Raw genomic sequence first — 21,357 nt, 5'->3', positions numbered from 1 at the left:
TTTCAACAATCTTCAGCCAGGAGTGCCAAATGGATGATCCATCTCAGCCTCCTCCGGAGGTCCCCAGCATCACAGATGCCAGTCTTCAGCCAATTCGATTCACTCCATGTGATATCTAAAAATGGCTGACGGCACTGGATACTGCAATGCTACGGGACCTGACAGTATTCCAGCAATAATATTGAAGACTTGTGCGTCAGAACTTGCCGCACCCCTAGCTAAGCTGTTCCAGTACAGCTACAACGCTGGCATTACTCGGCTATGTGGAAAATTGCCCAGGTATGTCCCGTATACAACGAGGACAAATCCAACCCAGCCAATTACCGCCCCATCAGTCTATTCTCCATCATCAGTAATGGAAGGGGTCATCAACAGTGCTATCAAACGGTACTTGCTTAGCAATAGCCTACTCACTGACGCTCAGTTTGGGTTCTGCCAGGGCCATTCAGCTCCTGACCCCATTACAGCCTTGGTTCAAACATAGACAAAACAGCTGAACTTCCAAGGTGAGGTGAGAGTGACTGCCCTTGACATCAAGGCCGCATTTGACCGAGTGTGGCATCAAGGAGCCATAGCAACACTGGAGTCAATGGGAATCAGGGGGAAAGCTCTCCGCTGGTTGGTCATGCCTAACACAGAGCAAGATGGTTCTACAAGATGCACTGCATGGATTCACCAAGGCTCCTTCGACAACACCTTCCAAACCCACGACCACTACCATCTAGAAGGACAAGGGCAGCAGATAGATGGGAACACCACCACCTGGAATTCCCCTCCAAGTCACTCACCATCCTGACTTGGAAATATATCATCATTCCTCCACTGTTGCTGTCAAAATCCTGGAACTCCCTTCCTAACAGGGCAGCACTGTGGGTGTACCTACACCACATGAATTGCAGCAGTTCAAGGAAGCAGCTCACCACCACCTTCTCAAGGGCAACTAGGGATGGGGAATAAATGCTGGCCCAGCCAGCAAAGCCCACATCCCCTGAATGAATAAAAAAAATAAATGAATAAAAGAGAAAGTAGGCACTTGGATAAGAAATTGGCTGAGTGACAGGAAACAGAGGGTAGGGATAAATGGTTGTTTTTCAGATTGGAGGACGGTCTATAGTAGAGTTCCCCAGGGGTCAGTGTTGGGACCCTTGCCTCTTCTTGATATATATTAATGGCCTAGACTGTGGTCTGCAGGGCATGTTTTCAAAATTTGCGGATGATACGAAGATTAGAGGCATTGTCAACTGTGGTGAGGATAGTCTTGAACTTCAAAAGAACATAGATATATTGGTGAATTGGGCAGGCAAGTGGCAGATGAAGTTCAATGCAGAGAAGTGTGAGGTGATTCATTTTGGTAGGAAGATTGTAGAGAAAAAGTATAAAATAAAAGGAGAAACTCTAAAGGAGGCGCAGGAACAAGTGACCTTGGAGTATATGTACATAAGTCATTGACGGTAGCAAGGCATGTTGAGAGAGCAGTTAATAAAGCATATGGTATCCTAGGTTTTATTAATAGGGACATTGAGTACAAGAGTAAGGAGGTCATGTTAAACTTGTATAAGATACCAGTTGGGCCTCATCTGGAGTATTGAGTCCACTTCTGGGCACCATACTTGAGGAAGGATGTGAAGGCTTTGGAAAGAGTACAGAAAAGATTCACTAGAATGATTCCAGGGATAAACAATTGTAGCTATGAGGATAGATTGGAGAGGCTGGGTGTGTTTTCCTTCGAGAAAAGAAGGCTGAGGGGAGACTTGATAGAGGTATTCAAGATCCTGAGGGATATGGACAGGGTAAATAGTGAGAAACTGTTCCCACTCCAGAGCATCAAGAACTAGAGGGCACATATTCAAAATAATGGGCAAAAGGAGTAGAAGTGATGTGAAGAAAATTTTTTTTACCCAGAGGGTGGTTGGAGTTGGAGTTGGAACAAACTTCCTGAAAAGGTGTTGGAGGCAGGTTTGATTGAGGTATTCAAAAGGGAACTGGATTGCTATCTGAAAAGAAAGAATGTGCATGGTTACAGGGATAAGGCAGGGGAGTGGGATTAGGTAGAATGTTCTTTCAGCGAGCCAGTGCAAACCCGATGGGCCGAATGGCCTCCTTCTGCACTGTAAAGATTCTGTGATAAGGATGAATAAAGACAGAATGCCATTTCAAACTAAACCATGAGATAAGGACAAGGAGGCAACTGTTTCCAATCAGTGTAGAGTACATTTTGAACTAAAATTGTGAAGTTCTCAAGAACACAAATATGTATTCAACACAAAGAAAAAAATTCCAGGTAGGAAAAGTGGAAGTAGAAACATTGCTGTAATGAGAAAATAGGCTTCTCCCTGCATAGCGGAACAAAGAATGACCAAGTAGCCTCTCTCCTCCATATATATCCTTGATCAAGATACATTAATTCTACCATTATACTACCAAAAGAATACAAGAATTAGGAGCAGGAGTTAGGGTCATTCGGCCCTTTGAACCTGCTCTGCCATTCAATAGGATCATTCCTGATCTGTTTCTGGCCTCAACTCCACTTTCCTGTCTGTCCCAAAATCCTCGACTCCCTTACCAATCAAAAATCTATCTAACTCAGCCTTGCACATATTCAATGACCCAGCCTCCACTGCTCTCTGGGGAAGCGAATTCTACAGAAAAAAATTCTCCTCATCCCAGTCTTAAATGGGAGACCCCTAATTTTTAAGCTGCATCTCCTAGTTCTAGATTCCCCCACAAAGGGAAATATCCTCTCAGCATCTACCCGGTCCATTGCCCTTAGGATCTAATATGTTTCAATATGATCACCTCTCATTCTTCTAAACTCTAATGGGTAGAGGCCCAACCTGCTCAACCTTTTCTCTTAAGATAAATGCTTCACCCCAGGAACCAGTCAAGTGAACCTTCTCTGAACAGCATCTAATTCAATTATATCCTTTCTTAAGTAAGGAGACCAAAACTGTATACAGTAATCCAGATGCACTCTCACTAAGGCCCTGTACAGCTGCAGCAACATTTCCCTACTTTCCTACTCGATCCTCGTTGCATTAAACACCAACATTCCATTTGCTTTCCTAATCACTTGCTGTACCCGCATACTAACTTTGTGTAATTCATATACCAGGACACCCAGATCCCTCTGTACTGCCAAGTTCGGCAGTCTCTCTCCATTTGAAAAACATACTGCTTTTCTATTCTTCCTGCCAATGTGGACAAGTTCACATGTCTCCACATTATACTCCGTCTGCCAAATTTTTGCCCACTCACTTAACCTATCTAAATCCCTTTGTAGACTCCATGTCCTTTTGACAACTTACTTTCCTACCTATCCTCGTATCATCAACAAATTCAGCCACCATACATTCAGTACCTTCTTCCAAGCCATTAACATAGATCATTAATAGTTGAGGCCCCAGCACTGATCCCTGGGGCACTCCACTAGTTACAGCTTGACAACCTGAAAGTGGCCACTTATCCCTACGTACAGCTTCCTGTTAGCTATGCAATCTTCTATCCATGCTAATATAACCCCTTACACCATGAGCGCTTATTTTGTGAAGTAACCTTTGATGCGGTACCTTATCAAATGCCTTTTGGAAATCCAAGTACAGCACATCTACATATTCCCCTTCATTGTTACTTTCTCAAAGAACTCTTAATAAATTAGTCAAACACATTTTCCCTTTCACAAAACCACGTTGACTCTGCTTGATTGCATTATGATTTTCTAAATGTCCTATTACCTCCTTAATAATGGATTCCAGCAACTTCCCTATAGCAGATGTTAGGCTAACTGGCTTACAGTTTCCTGCTTCCTGTGTCCCTCCTAAGGAGTCACATTTGCAATTTTCCAGTCCTGGGGACCTTTCCAGAATCTAGGGAATTTTGGAAGATCACAACCAATGCACTTACAATCTCTGCAGCCACTTTTTAAGACTCTAGGATGCAGGCCATCAAGTCCAGGGGACTTGCCAGCTGTTAGTTCTAATAGTTTGACTAGTACCTTTTCCCTAATGATTGTGATTGCTTTAAGTTAACTTGATTTTCAAGTATTCTTGGGATGTTTTTGTGTCTTCTACAGTGAAGACAGACACAAAATACTTGTTCAATGTGTCCGCCTTTTACTTGTTTCTCATTATTAATTCCCCAGTCTCACCCTCCAAGGGACCAATGCTCACTTTAGCTACTCTTCTCCTTTTTAAATACGTTTAGAAACTCTTATCTGTTTTTATATTTCTAGCTAGCTTTCTATTATACTCTAATTTCGTCCTTTTGTTTTAGTTACTTTTTACTGGTTTCTAAAAAAATTTCCATGTATATCATCTTCTTTAATGCCTAAGCCATATGTTTGTTAACATGAGTCCTGTTCCTCTGCAAAAATCTACCAGATTTTGGCCTCACTCATTTCTCTTTCCAAGACCATATGGTCCTACTCCTTTGTTGTCACTTCCTTCTCCAACAATCCTGTTCTAATCTCCCATAACAATCACATAGCTCTTCCCACTCTCCTGTTAAATTAGTTTTCAATTCTGTCATATGCTTAATCAACCTCCTCATCTGATGTTCACTTATGGGCACTTGAATGATAGTAATGTCCACTGGTTGTAGTTTCACTAGCATCAGTCTAACTGACTCACAATTCGCTTCCTTGTCTAGCACTACTGCTATTCCCCATTCCTTTCTGTCTCCTCCTGAGTATATCATTCTCACTTCATCACTCATGAAGTTGTCTATTACTATCCATTGTACTTCCCTAGGATGGTTAATTTCTCCTTTTCCATTTCTTGCTTTAGGTTCCCTAGCTTTTCTTTCCTGTTCATTGTTCATACATTCCACATTCCTATTTTTCATGTTACCAGCTTGTATATATGAGGATTTCACTGGATGGCGAAATGGGAGGCCTCACATCTTCCCTTGCCGAGCGTGATCTCAGGTCTGCCACTGGTATCACTGTAACCCAGTATGCTACCTATTGCAATTGTGGTGTTGTCAGCGACTAAACCAACAGCACAGTGGAAGGCAACGGCAACCCACCCCTGAAAATAGCTAGGAAAATGGTTCAGGATGGCATCAGCAAAAATAAATGTACATATGGATTGTGAAAAAAGGTGATACTATAAGATGAAATGCAGTCCTAAAGTGGCAATCATCTAATAAAAGTTACAAGATTCAGATCATTGCTCATTATATGTACAGACTAAAATGAAAAGAAGTGGACATATTATCAGTGTTGATAGCACATTTAAAGAAATTCTGGAAATAATGTTAAATGATGTTATTGTATGAATCTCATTCCTCACCACGGTTTTAACGGAAGCAATCAGTTATTCATTTAAAATATTTTAGTATTTCTATTAACATAGCAGAGAGGAATTCAATACAAATGGATTAAGCATGTATGATAACATCACTTACAGAAATGTCCAGGCTAATCCTTTAAAAAAAAATTATATATGCATTGAAAAGCAAGAGGTTAAGGGCAATTTAACTTTAGCAAACAGCAAAATGATAATGTTTGGGACATGGATCATTTTGATTGAAACATCCCCCCTGCAATAAATTTGTTTTGTTGCGATAAATAGCTTATTAGAGGGAAATAGGGATGACAGGATATGAGGATGCAAGTTTTTAAAACCGTTTAAACCCTTTTTAATTTTAATGAAAAGTGTTTTCTTTAATAGTTAAGCTGTTTAGTGTTACAGGAATAAACCAATTAATGTATTCCTATTACTTATAATATTAATTTCATTTCAACAAAACAGCTAAAAAATGCAATCCAGGAAGACATAATTTTCCCTCAGGCTGTTGTCAGATTGAGGAATTTACACTTAAAGATGATCAATAACATTTATATTGTAATAATCATTGAAATATATTTTATAGTCATAATTAACTGTAAGTAATGAGTTGCACCTTATAAAGGCAATTAGTTTTTACATTTTGCTTTACAGTATCTTATAGTCAGATACAAAATTTCACTATTATTTACTCTACATTCTCACCTTAATTGCTAAAGTTATGTCAGCATAAGCACAAAATCCTCCTCCTTGTTCACTTGAGCAATGGTGAAAGCCACCACCTAACAGAAGGAAAGTGATGATTAAAGCCTATAAAGTTGAACTTGATAACAATGGTTAAAAAATTAATAATTAGTCTATGTACAAGCTAATATTTAACATAAAATAATTAAATCAACTGAGATGACTAGCTGTAAAATTTAGAGTTTAGGAATAATGAATAAGCCTATTAGCAGTTTGATATCATAAACTTGCTTTTTTTTGAAAAAAACAAGAGCTAAGTGGATAGCCATATGGAGCAATGCTTTTATGCATGGAACAAAGATGACCATATAATCTCATGCATAGTGAAGTCACAGATGATTATGAAACATTATAGGCTATTTAAATGTAGTAAGGTGTCAGCTTGACTCAGAAGCTCACTTTAAAAACTTGAGTACATAAGTTTTGGCACTCCGAGGCTTAACTGAGGGAGGGCAGCACTGTTGGAGATATACTTTCAGAGGAGAATTTAAACTGGGGCCCTGTCGGTCCTCTCAGATGGAGGCAAAGGCTCCCATGGAACTCAACCAACATCATTAAAGGCAGATTACCTATTCATTTATCTCATTGCTATCTTTGGGCCCTTACTGTCCACAAATTAGATGCAGCATTTCTCTCACTACAAGAGTGGGTGCAGTTCAAAAGTAATACAGTGGCCGTGCAGCACTTTTGGACATAAAGGACACTATTATAAATGCAGGCTCTTCCTTCTTTTAGTATTCCAAAAATATTTATTGAATGTTCTGCTCCTAACTTGTTTTGAACATGTGTTTAATACAGGGATGTTCAAAAGAAGGCAGACTAAAATTACATTTCTGCACCTTAACTTAGAATAAGGCAGCTTGAACAATTTAAGAGCTACTTTGAACATGTTTCCAAAAAAATCTTTCGATAAATATACTGGGAACTAATACAAATACAGCCACCACAGTACTGTGGACTTCTCTAGACTGCTCTGGTGTTCTTAAATGATGTATGATGTTGCAAAGGTGCTAGGCATCAAATATAGCTCTTCAAAACTAACCAAAATTTTATGATATCAATAAACTGCCTCTGAACATGATGATTTTACCCAATTCATTGTGCTTGAAAAGTAAAATCGATTTGTTTCCATCACAACTGAAAGGGGATTTGTTAATCTGGGATTAACAAATACAACAGACACATTTAGATTTAACATTTAATCTTAAAAAAAATCAAATAATGGAGCAAGTCATACAAATCTGGTTTGTCAAGCCTTCTCGGGAGTATTACAAAGAATACTGGCTATTATTATAAGCATGTAATAGCCTCAACGTTAGTAATTTTCATCATTTGCCTGGATGTACTGCAGGACAAATAACCTGGGCTGTAAAGGTGATAAAGACAGCTGTTTTTATAGATCAGCAAACTGACCTATAAGAAAAGCAGTGAAGGCTGATGAAATTTATTTGCAATAACAAAGCTTTTAATATCATGTTGTACAGAGTTACCTGATATTGGAAGCTCTGATGTTGCAATAAATCTGCCTCTATATTCAGCTAGCTGACTGATGAACTATAAAAACAATCCACGGTCACACTAGCAGTGCAGATTATTTCTTCAACAGTAAATTAAAATTCTAATCTAAATGACATGTATATGGCCTACAAATATTTGCAGTAATTAAGTTTCTGCTACCTACCAACATTGATTGCCCATCCCCGGTCGATGGCAAGTTTCCCAGCCTAAACATTAGAAACACATAAAGAAAACAAATTATTACTGCAACAAAGCTTGCACGACCAGCAGTTTATAAAGCAATTCTATTTGCAGCGTGGTCAATAAGATATATACTTGAGAAATAAACAGCTAACTACTAACGCTAAAAAGATACACAACACAGTTTCAAGAAACACATTTCAGATATGCATTCAACAGAACATTCACTTCTTAGGAACAATTAGAGTATATCATAGAAACATACAGCACAGAAGGAGGCTGTTCAGCCCATCATGCTTGTGCTGGCTCATTGCAAAAGCAGTTATATTGAGTCCCGCATCCCTACTTTTTGTCAGTAATCCTGCAAGTTCCTTGTCCTCAAGTACCTGACCAACCCCCTTTTAAAATTAATTATGTAATCAGCTTCCACCACCTTTTCAGGCACAGCGTCCAGATCCCGACAACTTTGACTGAAAAGGTTTCTCCTCATTTTCCCTCTGGATCTTTTGCCAAGGATTTTGAATCAATGGCCACTAAATTATTGACCCACTCTGTACAGGGAATAATTTTTCTCAATCTACTCTACCAAAGCCACTCATCATCATGAAAATCTCTACTAAGTTATCTCTTAACCTTCTCTGGTCCAAGGAGAACACAACTTTTCCAATCTCTCCTCATAACTGTAGTTCCTCATCCCAGGTAATATCCTGGTAAACCCAGGATATTAACTCTAATGCTTCATCTTTCCTAAACGTGGTGGCTAGAATCGCCCACATTACCAACCAATGATTTACATGATGGCAAAAGTAGTGGGCTGGCCACTTTCCTTCTGCCTTCTCCCACCCACCGTGTTCTGGTGGCAGCAGAAAAAGGCCCTTAAGTAGCCTTTAATTGCCAATGAATGGCCTCAATAGTCTTAAGGGCAGGCAGGCTGGCTGATGCCTTACCCATCCACCATAATATGGGGGCAGCTCAGGGGTGGGCTAGCCATTCATTTTATTTTATGACCCCCGCCCCACACCTATTACACCAGTCAGGGGGACCATATATTATATCACACACCAATTCCCTCCACACCCATCTTACTTTGCATAAATCAATGGCTGTTCACACAAACTTCAAATTTGCCAATATTGCTTTTAACCATTACTGAACAGTCATAATACAACAACATTAACAGCAGAAAACCTGCTCCAATACTGATCACACTCAGTAAGCCTTAAGGAGCAATCCCCAAACTGAAATAAGCAGATGCTCTCCCAAAACATGAACAGGCCTGTAATTAGAGAGATGTGAACCCAAACCACAGGCAACAAAGCCCCATACATTCCACCCCACAACACCACCCATATGATCAACATTAAGTAATATATGAAATAAATGATATGGTGCTGAGCAAAAATAAACAAGGCCAAGAGTTTCCTTCTTGGGTGCAAGTTAGACAAATTTAACCATGATTCATGCACATTAGGCACAGCATGTATAGGAAGCTGCAAACAGGGAAGCTTTTCAATGTGACTTACACTTATGCCTTTAAGAAACAGAAAATACAAAACAGGTCTCCAAGGATAATTTTCAAAAAAAGTGCAGGAATAACTGACTGTTTCCTGTTGCACCTGAATACCTAGTCACAATGTTGAGAGACCCCCAAGTAATTACAACTGGAGGATACTCCCATTCGAATCCGAAGCCTTACCAGTTTCATGGGCGGTGATTCATTCAGATGGAGGATTTGCGGACGGACATGAAAAGATCGAAGAGATCTGGTTGTACTGTCATTGCAGTGTAGCTTGTTTACACTCAAAACTCCACAATTTTTACAACCACATAATTTGCATGCATCTAAATTATGAATGTATCAGGACGCAAACGCAGAGGTTGCTTTTATTAGCCAATATGAGTGTATAATGTGATTTGAAATGAAATTTAAGGAAATGCAACATAATATATTTAGTCTAATTCACTTGTGCTAATGACTGCAAAGCCCTGGCCAGGTGATCGTAACTAATTTTCTAACAGTTAGTATTTTCTTGTATGAAATAGTTAAAGGAACCAAGTCAAAATTTGACCAGTATACGGAATCTACAAATAGCAAAGTGAGCTGTGCAAAACTTATTGAAAGCGTTCTCTCAGTTTTAAGCTCCACACAAATGCATGTAAAGCAGTAGTAGGATATCTTTACAGGTCTGTTCCAATTGTGTTTTTTTTTTTAAATACACAGCTTTGAGAGACAAAAGCTAAACGGATTGAAAAAATTTCTCCAAAGATTCATAATAATTTTCATAAAGTTTATCTTTAGTCCTTCAGCAACTCAAATGTGGAGATAAGCTGCTTTTACACAGAACCAATTTCAGCTTTATAGAACTTTGTTTATATTGCCTTGCTGTAAAATGAAGGGTCAAGACCAGAGATCTCGGCGCAAGAGTTCAGGAGGGTGTAAAATCCCATTTCCAGTTAAAATACTTCAACATTTTTAATGACACTGGGATTATCCACATTTAAAACATATTTAAAGATGAAGTGTTGGGTGCAACTCATTGTAGTTCTGCCAAACAACATTTGAAATAAAGAGGCTGTTCACCATCTGCTGTCAGTCACAATGGTTGCAGAAATGCATGCTGGGTAAGGGGGTGAAATTCAACAAAGCACTTATACATGTACCCGCTAGTGGTAGGTCAATGCTGGAAGTATGCAAGCGGAGGTAGTGAAATTGGAATATGTGCGTGAGTGAGCAGAAGGGCAACCAGGGCAAAAGTGGAACAATGTTTGAGGTAGCAGTGAATGTGGTAGTGATATTGCGTGGGAACGAAAGCTCTTTAAAAGAGCCAAAGGCTCTGGAAAGCCCAGACCTATTCATAGCAACATGTTGTAAATGACGTTGCAAGATTACGTAGTCTTTATCAACTTATTCCTGGGCGTTTGATAATACTTTCAATTCAAGATTTACAACATTTCATGCAACACTTAATTAAAACTTTCTTCTCAGCCTGAGCCTTGATGAGGACTGTCACAGTAGCCATATTTGGGATTTTTTTTTGCTTCTTCCAAGTGATTAGAACATGATAGCACTTTTTGCTGCAATGTGACTGCAGCAAAAGCTAAAATCAGGCAAAATGTCTTGCATACGAGTGGTTAACAAGGAGAAGTAAAACAGATGTAAGCCTCAGTAGTGAAAAGAAAATGGCCTCCAGCTCAAAATTCACAGCAGACTTTGTTGTAAAATGCTTTTAAAGGAGAGCAGCATGTCATCACTAGAAGGGAAGTGTGTCATGTGATCAGGTCTTGGTGTCACTTTGGTCTATGAGCAGAACACAGCACACATAGCTCTGCTGCTGATTCTTCAAGCTTTGTACCTTTGTAGAAAAGTTCTCATGTGCTTAGTCTCAATGAATGAACCCACATGTTTACACAATTGCTTATGAGTGCTTGGTGTCTATATCATTAATAAAACACAACAGTCTTGAATGACACACAAAGAATATTATTATAAAGGTATTGTTCAGTAACTAATTCATTAATGACACAAAGGTCTCGAAGACTCAGAAAACATCCATTCCTGAAATGTTGAGTGGGAACTTCCTGGAGGCTTGCTTTATGGGAATGGTTTATGTATGGCATGGGTCAGTTTTTCAGTTCAAAAGCCTCAGGATATTATGCTGTGAGGCATGACACTATTCACATTATGCCGTAATTTTCTTGGGAATTTTCAAGACCCTCACTGAAAGTGAAAAGTTGATCATAGTTCAGACCATATTCAAGCCAATAGCGATTGCAAATTTCCTCGATTCTAACTGCAGCCATTTAAACTGAAAATAATTGTGTTGGCGGGCCATTGGGTGACTGGGATAACCATTAAAGCTGTGGAGCTTCAACTCCTCAGTCTGCAGTTGGAGTTAATCTCTAAACTTTTTCCCTCTGCTTCTTTCATACCAAGATCTACAGTTTTTCCATCCAGAGTCCTGAGTCTGAAGTAATATTTTCAAGTACCTTCTCCCTCTCCAACATTCAAAGATTGCAATGGTCTTTCCACTGGGATGTCCTCTACTCTGCATTATCATAAACGAGGAGGAGGAGGAGGAGTGGAGGTAAAAGGCATGAAATGTGAGGCAATATGGTTGGAGAATGCAGCACTACTGACCTCCAGCCCTGGGAAAGAATCTTATACCAGAAGCTGTCAGAGGTTCATTGCAGCCTGTGCTGCTTCATCAGATTGGTCATTGCTGCCTCTGTGAAATGCTGTAGGAAGGCCCAAAACTGCAGCTTAACTCTGATAAGTCAAAACAAGAGTGATTATGCCATTTATTGCTCCTATTTCTTCCACTCAATCACTAGAAATCCGTGCAACAACAGCCAGGGAGAAGTGAAGTGAGGGACCCCTTCTACAGGGCATTGTACTTGATGTGGCCCTTGCAGAGCAAAGAGACAAGGTCATCAACTTCCACAGACTCACTGGTTTCTGCAGGATGGGCTCTCAATGAATGCCCACATGAGTGTGAGATCTCCACAATGGGCCCGGACACATTCATCAACAGGATGGGGTTCCACCTATTAAATACAGAAATTGTACAAAGAATCCCGCATGCAAATTCTATGCAGGAGGGAAGCTGCTATCCCCCCCCATTGTTGTTTGCTAAGCCACCATCTATGAATTATTTGGCCACAAAGTACAAGGTAGCAGATGGATTTTGGAGAACAAGCCCTAAGCCCTAAAACCATGCCTGGCGGCACTATTCCATGTCACAACAAATGAAGGACAAAAAAGCTATAACTGTGCACACATTGTTGCCCAGCCAATGTAGAGTATCATGGAGGCACTGAAAGCCTGTTCCATGCACCTGGAAGTTGTTTGGGTTTTGGAAATGCAATCTTTACTAAGTGTGCTACCTGGCTTGCCATAGTCATGTGACTTTGCCATGAGGCAAGCTAACTGTAAGCTGCTCTTTCTCTCCAGTTCAATAAAGCCTCTCACTGAGATCACATTGAAGAAGTACAGCTGTCCTTATACATGAAACATGGTGTCAGGAAGTGAAGAAAGATAGATTTTTGAACCCTGGAAATTTGGCAGAGAAGACAACGAGAACCCAGGCACATAAAGGTTCAAATCTGAAAAAAAACTGCTGAAACAAGGGCAAAGCTAAAGCAAACACAAAAGGGACAAAAAGGAAGCACACAAAGGAAAATACTGAGTAAAATGGCTGCAGTAAATTTTCCAATCCCATCTCCAGTAACATTGGATGGTGATACATAGCAGAATTGGCAGTTTTTCCACTTATAATGGCAAAACTATGAGATTGCAACAGAATTGCAAACATTAAAAAGCCTGAACAGATATGAGTAGCTACACTCCTAACACTCCTGGGAAGAGACTACTACGAAGTATATACCACCCTAAATATAACCAACAAACAAAGTAAACAGACGGCAGAGATTTTGAAAGCTTTGAACGAATGCATTCAACCCCGAGTGAATGTTACAAGAGTACAAGGTACACAAGAAATCATTGAACATTACATAACAGCAGTAATGCAACTTGCAGAATCATCTGAATTCAGACAGCTAAAAGATGACCTGATTAAAGATAGATTAGTCTTAGGCATGAGAGACCAGCAAGTCTAAAGCTTGGATAGATAACCCTAAACGTGCCAACAGAGAAAGGAAAATGAGAGATCCCACAGCAAGGGAGACAATATGGAAGTAAACCACAGGGTGGTTACCAACCACATCAGTGCAAGGAAATGCACGAGCAGAAGGTAAATGAAGCAGTTCTACAGTACACATCAGAGCTAAACTGGAAGATTTGAAGGGCAAGATTCCAGCTGAGTGTATACCATTGATAACGCACGCTAAAGTCTTCAATGAACCTAGCAGTGCGAGATCAAAACAAACAGTAACGCAGATTGCAGAATTCGGACAGCTAAAAGATAACCTGATTAAAGATAGATTAGTCTTAGGCAACACAGATACAACTCAAAGGTAGCAGGAGGAAAGAATGACCCGTGGAACTAGAGGACCCCATGTTCCCAATTCAATCAGTGGTGGCCCTCAGAGGATTCTGCACTGACAGCTTCCAGGTCAGCCAGACAGAGAGCAACTGGTGACACAGGTCTTCAGCCAATGGTAATCTCCAAACCAACCTTTGTAATACCCCTACATTAAACACACCAAATCATGTGGCATGATTACAACTCAAGTAATATGAGAAGCAAGATAATTTAGAAGTAACATATCTTTTATTCAGTAACAAGGTGCAATTAAACTTGGTCAACAAACAGTGAGAAAGTGCTTAGGCTAAACTATTATCTTGAAAAACTCAGCAGGTCTTATTTTTATTTTTGTTTTGGATTTCCAGCATCCGCAGTTTTTTGCTTTTAAACTATTATCTTTACTGACAACATCTAAAAAATGTTTATTCAACAAGATGCAAAGACAGAAAATTGGACTGTTTACAAATTAGAAGTTACAGATGGTAAGGTCCATTACCCTCCAAATAAAGCAGCAGGTAAACTTAACAGCTGAGACACTCAGTGCAGCATCTTTACATTGTAACAGAAAGACATGCTCATGGACTAAAAGTCCAGCTTCGGTAACAGTGGTGTAGTGGTGAAGTATCAAACTCTGCATCAAGAATTGCAAAGATTTTGAGACACCAATTTTAATTTTTTTTTAAATAATGAAGATTTTTCCCCCCTCGAATGGGCCTGCATGATTGCTTTTAACAAAACTAAAAATATAAAAATATATACAGTGGCAGAATTCAAAAACAAAAAAGCTGTATGACGAATCCCCGAGAATGAGAAAGAGCAACAGGAAAAGCTGGGCTTTACACCCTACCTCATTTCCCCATTACACCCTCAAAAACAAGATTGTTGCTGAATCATGGGAAGGGGCATCATCTTCGGGTCGGCTGTAGAGGTCTCCACCAGATCCCAAAGGTCCTGAACAACCTTTTGATAAAAGCTATCTCATGCCATCATCCCTGGAAACCACCACTGACCACAGCAGTCAAAAGGCACAAACGATGGTTGATCAACCGGAGGTAGATGCCATGCGAGGATCTGATGCCTCCTTCTTTCAGCTACAGATCCCTGAAGTCCTATTCCATTCTGACCCATTGCTGACCCTCTGCAATAGAGACCGGGCACATTTCCCACCCCAAGGCCTCTTCTGAATCTCCCCAAACCCTCGATCTGTCAAACTTAGGTGGCTGCTGAGGCAGGTACATCAGCTGCTGAGTGGGTGTGGCACAGAGTAAGTGAGGAGGTTGCACTGTCATATGAAGAAAGGTGCCCTGGTCTCCTCCCTCCTGCACCTCATCACCCTTACGGTGCAGTGTGGGGATGGAAAGGCCAACATCCCTTCTCCCAGTTTCTTCCCTGGGGCTGCTCCACCTCCTCCTCATACTTGTTTTCCCTGTTCTGTCAGCCTCTCCCCTTCATGTTGCAGACCTCTACAGATCTGTAAGAAGGAAAGATGAAAGGATTAGAATGGTGCAGCTGTGCATACTAAGATGCAGCCCTAGGAGACAAAACGGGCTCACCTTGCGCTGAGCTGGTGCCACTAACCTCAGAGCATGCCACCATTAAGCCACACAATGTGGTTTCTTGCATCTGAAGACATTCTCCTCATGGAGTCAAGTGCTTTAAAAGCAGCAATTCTCCGCTGGATGCCCTGTACTCGTACATTAAACGTGCCAATTTGTCTCGCACAGAGAAAAGGGAATACCAAGTTGCACAGAACATTGACAGCACATAAGCAGTGCTGGTGTCCAGCTACCAGCTTGTTTGGAGGATCTACTGCTCATTGCTGCTTTCGCAGGGAAGTTTGCAGACATTGCAACCAATCCTTAAGCAGGGGATGCTTCTGTCTAATCCAATTACAGGACACATTTAAAAGCCTGTCTTTCTGGGTGAAGATAATTAAGGAGATGATCAACACATTGGCTGCTGGATGCAGATCTTTGTATACAAAAACATCTGGCCTGAAAACAGTTACACATCTTGCATCAAAAGACTAACTCCTTTTTGACACCTGCTGCTAGGACACTAGCTAGAGCTTTTAAACAAGTCTTTACTTTTAAATAGCAGGAAATAAAATTGGAACATGCTAGAAACGGTAAGAGGCAATAACTGCAAGGTAAAAAAGATCTGCAGTAATTTGGTTTCCTGATACTCTTTGCTGGCAGAGTTAGTTTTTTATTTTACTAATTCATGGGATGTGAGCTTTGCTGGCTGGGCCATCATTTATTGCCCATCCCTAATTGCCCTCGAGAAGGTGGTTGAACCGCTGCAGTCCATGTGGTGCAGGCACTCCCACATTGTTGTTAGGGAGGGAGTTCCAGGATTTTGACCCAGCAACAGTGAAGGAATGGAGATATATTTCCAAATCAGGATGGTGAGTGGCTTGGAGGGGAACTTCCAAGTGATGGTGTTCCCATGTGTCTGCTGCACTTGTCCTTCTAGATGGTAGTAATCGTGGCTGCCTCAGGAGGCTTGGTGAGTTCCTGCAGTGCATCTTGTAGATGGTACACACTGCTGCCACTATGCGTCAGTGGGGAGGGAGTGAATGTTTGTGGATGGGGTGCCAATCAAGCAGGCTGCTTTGTCCTGGGTGGTGCTGAGTTTCTGGTGTGTTGTTGGAGCTGCACTCATCCAGGCAAGTGGAGAGTATTCCATCACACTCCTGACTTGTGCCCTGTAGATGGTGGATAGGCTTTGGGGTGTCAGGTGGTGAGTTACTCACCTTAGGATTCCTAGCCTCTGACCTGCTCTTTTAGCCAGTATTTATATGGATAGTCCATTTCATTTTGTGGTCAATGGTAACCTCCTGGGTGTTGATGGTGTGGGATTCAGTGATGGTAATGCCATTGAATGTCAAGGGGCAATGGTTATTTTCTCTATCATTGGAGATGGTCATTGCCTGGCACTTGTGTGGCATGAATATTACTTGCCACTTGTCAGCCTAAGTCTGGATATTGTCCAGGTCTTGCTGCATTTCGACATGGACTGCTTCAGTATCTGAGGAGTCGAGAATGGTACTGAACATTGTGCAATCCCCACGTCTGACCTTATGATGAAAGGGAATAAGTTAACATTAACTGCCAGGTCAGATCATTGCACTTTTTCCAGCACTGGTCCTGTCCATGCAATCAGCAGAGTGACGCTCAGGCAAATCCACCTCATCTCGGCAGCTAGATTTCCTTCTCAGCGTCCCCAGTTGCCAGGCACAGGATCTTTCTACTTCATGGGGGTGGGATGGCAGGTCCTCATCTCCAAAATTTATAGCTCTCTTTTATGCATCATCTTGCAACATTTCTGTGAAAATGGGGATGTTCAGATACATTGTATTTTTCAGAAATTTTCAACTAAAATGAATTGTTTTCAATGATTTAGAAGTTGTTTCAGGCCAAACAGATAAGTGTTCTGACATTTACCTCACGTACCCACCCTCCCCTCCCCTCACATCCCAATACCAACCCCCAGGCCTCACTTGAGGAATGGCATCTGTCCTGAGCTTTTTAATCTTGGGGCACGTGATTGGTTTTCAGGGAAAGCCACTGGCAATGCGGAGGTCCTAGATTCAGTATTCTTTGAATACAGTGCAGTGAGCATAATGTTTCCTGGCAGTTTTGCATCAGGTAGATTGGGGTGTAAAACGTCTTAATTAATGGCACATGTTGACGTTTGCACCAGCATTGTCCAATACATTCGCCACTCGCCACATATGCTGAATCAGCCAGGGATATATGTGACAAATTGATTCTCTAATTTACCCAAACATCCTCTCACATTTCAAACATCGATAAGTTTGTTATTAGGAAGTGGCAACAAGAGCACGAGAGAGGTGCTGGCCTGATTGACGATGAGAAAGCCTGTACTTTAGCGAAAACTGCAGCAAAGAAACAGAGATTGGAAAAAAATCAGGCATAAATCTCACAACGCATGGATGTTGGGATTTGCTGTTGTGAAAAGAAACAAGAAGCCACTGTGTAAAAAAAAATTCGACCAAAGCCAGGTGGGCAGTTCAAAAAAAACATTTCCAAAGCGGAAACAAGTTTGATTGGTCACTAAGAGGAAGCTGCCTAAGTCGAGAGGGCAAAATCACTCATCTGAAAACAAATTTGCATTATCAGCAGCAGAATTTGACACACTTTCTCTGAGCTGGTGACTTTGGCTATAGCTACAAAGCAGCGTGGACTCTGCCTTGAAAAAACAAATTGTTTTCAGATGGAGAATTGGTGAAATAAATCATCTGTACAACTATGGGAAGCTTTGCTCAAAAATTATGAAGCAAAGGCAAAAACACAATATCATGCAAAATGTTCAAAATCTACAGCTGAGTCATCAAACAGCTGCTCTCCAATGGCAAGATCTGCCGCAATATCTTGAAGGTTACCTGCATGCTTAGTTAAGGATACGTGTCATTTTCGGTGGCATCCGAGATGCTGCACAGTTCATTTTCTGGATTTGTTTTATATCTGAAGACTTGGAGATTCACCAAGAACTACTGGCAATTTCTGGGCTGAAAAACTGCTCTTGAAGCATTGACATTCTTGGTGTTTTCAAAGGTGTCGTGGAAAAGTTTGAATTGTATTTGAAGTTAGCTTCTTGGTTAGTTAGGGATAGTGCATCTGCCATAATTGAACAAAAATCTAGAATCTGTCAGTCTGCTGAAGTAGCATTCGACTGCAAACAGCCTTGATGGCAATGATTTGGTCTCTTTTCACTGCATTTTTCCCCAAGAAAATTTCTATGCTCCAATGTAAGGCGGGGGGGAGACACAATAGAAGATTGGATGAGCACGATTGTTAAAATCGAGAATCGTCAATTTTGACCGCAATAGCACTCTGAACCATCACCAGTTTGTGGAATTGTTGGAAGAAGTGAAGTCAGATTTCATCAAAATCATCTATTTGCATTTGTATGATAACTTGAGTTGTGGAAAGGTCTCGCAATGATTTGCTGCCCTGCTCACTCCAATCTGAGACTTTCTTGCTGAGAAAGGAAAAGGTGGTGATTTGCTCTGTTGATGCGTGGCAATGCGACTTGAATTTTCAGACCCAAGTTGCTGTCTTCTTGAACAAACCGAAACTGAAATTTTAGGGAAAGGGAAAGGTGATTTCCAATTTGGCGCAGAACGTGCAAGCATTTCATTCAAAACCAAAACTTTCTGTGGTGCATGGGAAGAGTCAGGATTTCACGCACCTGCCAGATCTGCAACAATGTGCGGCAGATGCCGATTCTGATCAGCAGCACTATGTGAAGTGGTCAGGGAATCTGCTCAGCAAATTGGACAAGCGCTTCTCTGATTTTGAAAGGTTCAGGCTGGCCTTTCAGTTCATATGAGATTCAGTTCACCTTGACATCTATAGCTCCCAACTATCTCAAGGCCTCCAAAGTATGCTCTCTCTGGACAGGCCCGGTTTCAAAGTGGATTTGCCTTCATTTCAAAGCTAGATCAATCATCAGCAAAAGATGAATCTGCCTTGATGCTGTGCAATCATCTTTAAAAAGAAAACGAGTTCATGGTTCTCCACCCAGACATTGCATAGCGGTTTTCGATGTTCAGCTCAAAGTGGCTCTGGGAATCCACTTTTTCTGCAGTAACTTTCAAGAATTCGAAATATTGGTCACTGATACTGGATGTAAAGCTGGAGGCGGAGTTGAGATGCTCAGTCTGTGAAAAGTTTATGCCAAATTTCAGGCTGTTGGTGAAAGAAAAAGATTGCGAAATATTGTACTGAACATTTAATTTGCAAAAAATAAATACAGTATCAGGCTACTACGCTCCATTTATTTTGTCAGTACATACATACTACTGCTAATACTTTTTTCTGGATCAATAGTCACTATTGTGCATTATTCTAAACTCCTATACTTAGCATGTTTACTGTGTATCAGCATTGTTTGCTGCTGGTTTAAACTACAAACCTGTTCTCAAAAGACTGTTTTTTATTATTAATATTGCCTCCTCTGGAGGTCCCCAGCAACACAGGTGTCAATCTTCAGACAATTCGATTCACTCCACGTGCTATCAAGAAACGACTGAAGGCACTGGACACTGCAATGGCTATGGGCCCTGACAATATTCCGATAATAGTACAGAAGGCTGCAGAATTAGTTGCGTTCCTAGCCAAGCTGCTGCAATACAGCTACAACACTGGCATCTACCCGGCAATGTGGAAAATTGCCCAGGTATGTCCAGTACTAAAAAAGCCGGACAAATCCAATCCGGCCAATCACCGTCCCATCAGTCTGCTCTCAATCATCAGTAAAGTGATGGAAGGGATCATCAACAGTGCTATCAAGTGGCACTTGCTTAACAATAACCTGCTCACTGATGCTCAGTTTGGTTTCCTCAAGGGCCACACAGCTCCTGGCCTCATTACAGCCTTGATTTAAATATGGACAACAGAGCTGAACTCCTGAATTGAGGTGAGAGTGACTGCCCTTGACATCAAGGCAACATTTGACCGAGTGTGGCATCAAGGAGCCCTAGCAAAACTAGGGAGTCAATGGAAATCAGGGGGGAACCTCTCCGCTGGTTGGAGTCATACATAGCACAAAGGAAGATGCTTGTGGTTGTTGGAGGTCAATCATTGCAGTTCCAGGACATCACTTCAGTGGTTCCTCCGGGTAGTGTCTGAGCCGATCCATCTCCAGCTGCTTCATCAATGACCTTCCTTCCATTATAAGGTTAGAAGTAGGGATGTTCGCTGGATTGCACAATGTTCAGCACCATTCGTGACTCCTCAGATACTGAAGCAGTCCATGTCCAAATGCATCAAGACCTGGACAATATCCAGGCTTGGGCTGACAAGTGGCAATAACATTCACACCACACAAGTTCCCGCTCTGTGTGGGCGTGTCTTAAGCTCTCTCGCATCTTCTTCGCAACACAGCCTTCATTGCCTGCTTGAACCCATGCACCAACTTACAGTCTTGGGTTAGTAAAACATGCATTTCTGGGGTGAAAAATTAAGGGCATCTCCGAATGTGAGTATAGCATTTTGGAGCTGAAAAGTGGCAGTGGACGGGGCGGCCGGGGGGAATGGGGTTGCCTTATACGCCAAGTAGACTTATACATCACGATCTAAGCTATGTTAAAGGAGGTATATAAATGCAAGTTATTGTTGATGAAGTAAATGCAAATGAGGCAGATCAAGAGGCCCAGCACACAGATTTGTCACCACCTTATCAACAACATGCTAGTGCCCTCCAGATATGTGCAAGATTCTCCCTGCCCAACAAAATATATGGTCAACCACCCCTCAGCTACCAACTGCCACCCAACCAATATACCATTACTACGCTAATGCGGGGATAAAGGGGGCAGATATACTGATAAACCAGTAATACTATAATATGTAGTCTGTAAACCCACATGAATAATCTCTGATACCAAGGCTACATTTATAGGCATAGAAACAAAGAACTCAAAATTAAAGTTAATCAATCTGAAAACTAGTAGTACATCATAATAAGACTTGTCAAATGTTGCCTGGTCCTTGTACAATGAAACATATAAATTATACTTGTACGTTTAATGTCTAATCAAAATAGCATTTTTTAATAAAGTGGATGAAGCAGGAGGAAAATTACATGCAGAACCACTCTAGAACAAATACCATGTT

The 21,357-nt window shown here is 41.0% G+C and overlaps 1 protein-coding gene across 2 annotated transcripts in view; it reads right to left on the bottom strand.

Moving 5' to 3' along the window:
- The window catches only part of hdac11 (histone deacetylase 11), a 120,723-nt gene that overhangs the window by 51,099 nt on the left and 48,267 nt on the right, over positions 1-21,357 (bottom strand). For both annotated transcript variants that reach the window (XM_078543462.1, XM_078543463.1), the window contains exons 6-7: positions 7,711-7,753; positions 5,991-6,067 (exon numbers count right to left, since the gene is read on the bottom strand). In XM_078543462.1, the coding sequence (XP_078399588.1) occupies positions 5,991-6,067; positions 7,711-7,753 (120 nt within the window). The remainder of the gene's footprint in view (positions 1-5,990; positions 6,068-7,710; positions 7,754-21,357) is intronic.

The sequence above is a fragment of the Cetorhinus maximus genome, chromosome 6 (genome assembly GCF_964194155.1).
Source record: "Cetorhinus maximus chromosome 6, sCetMax3.hap1.1, whole genome shotgun sequence".
NCBI classification, from domain to species: Eukaryota; Metazoa; Chordata; class Chondrichthyes; order Lamniformes; family Cetorhinidae; genus Cetorhinus; species Cetorhinus maximus.
This window is presented reverse-complemented; position numbering and strand designations above follow the sequence as displayed.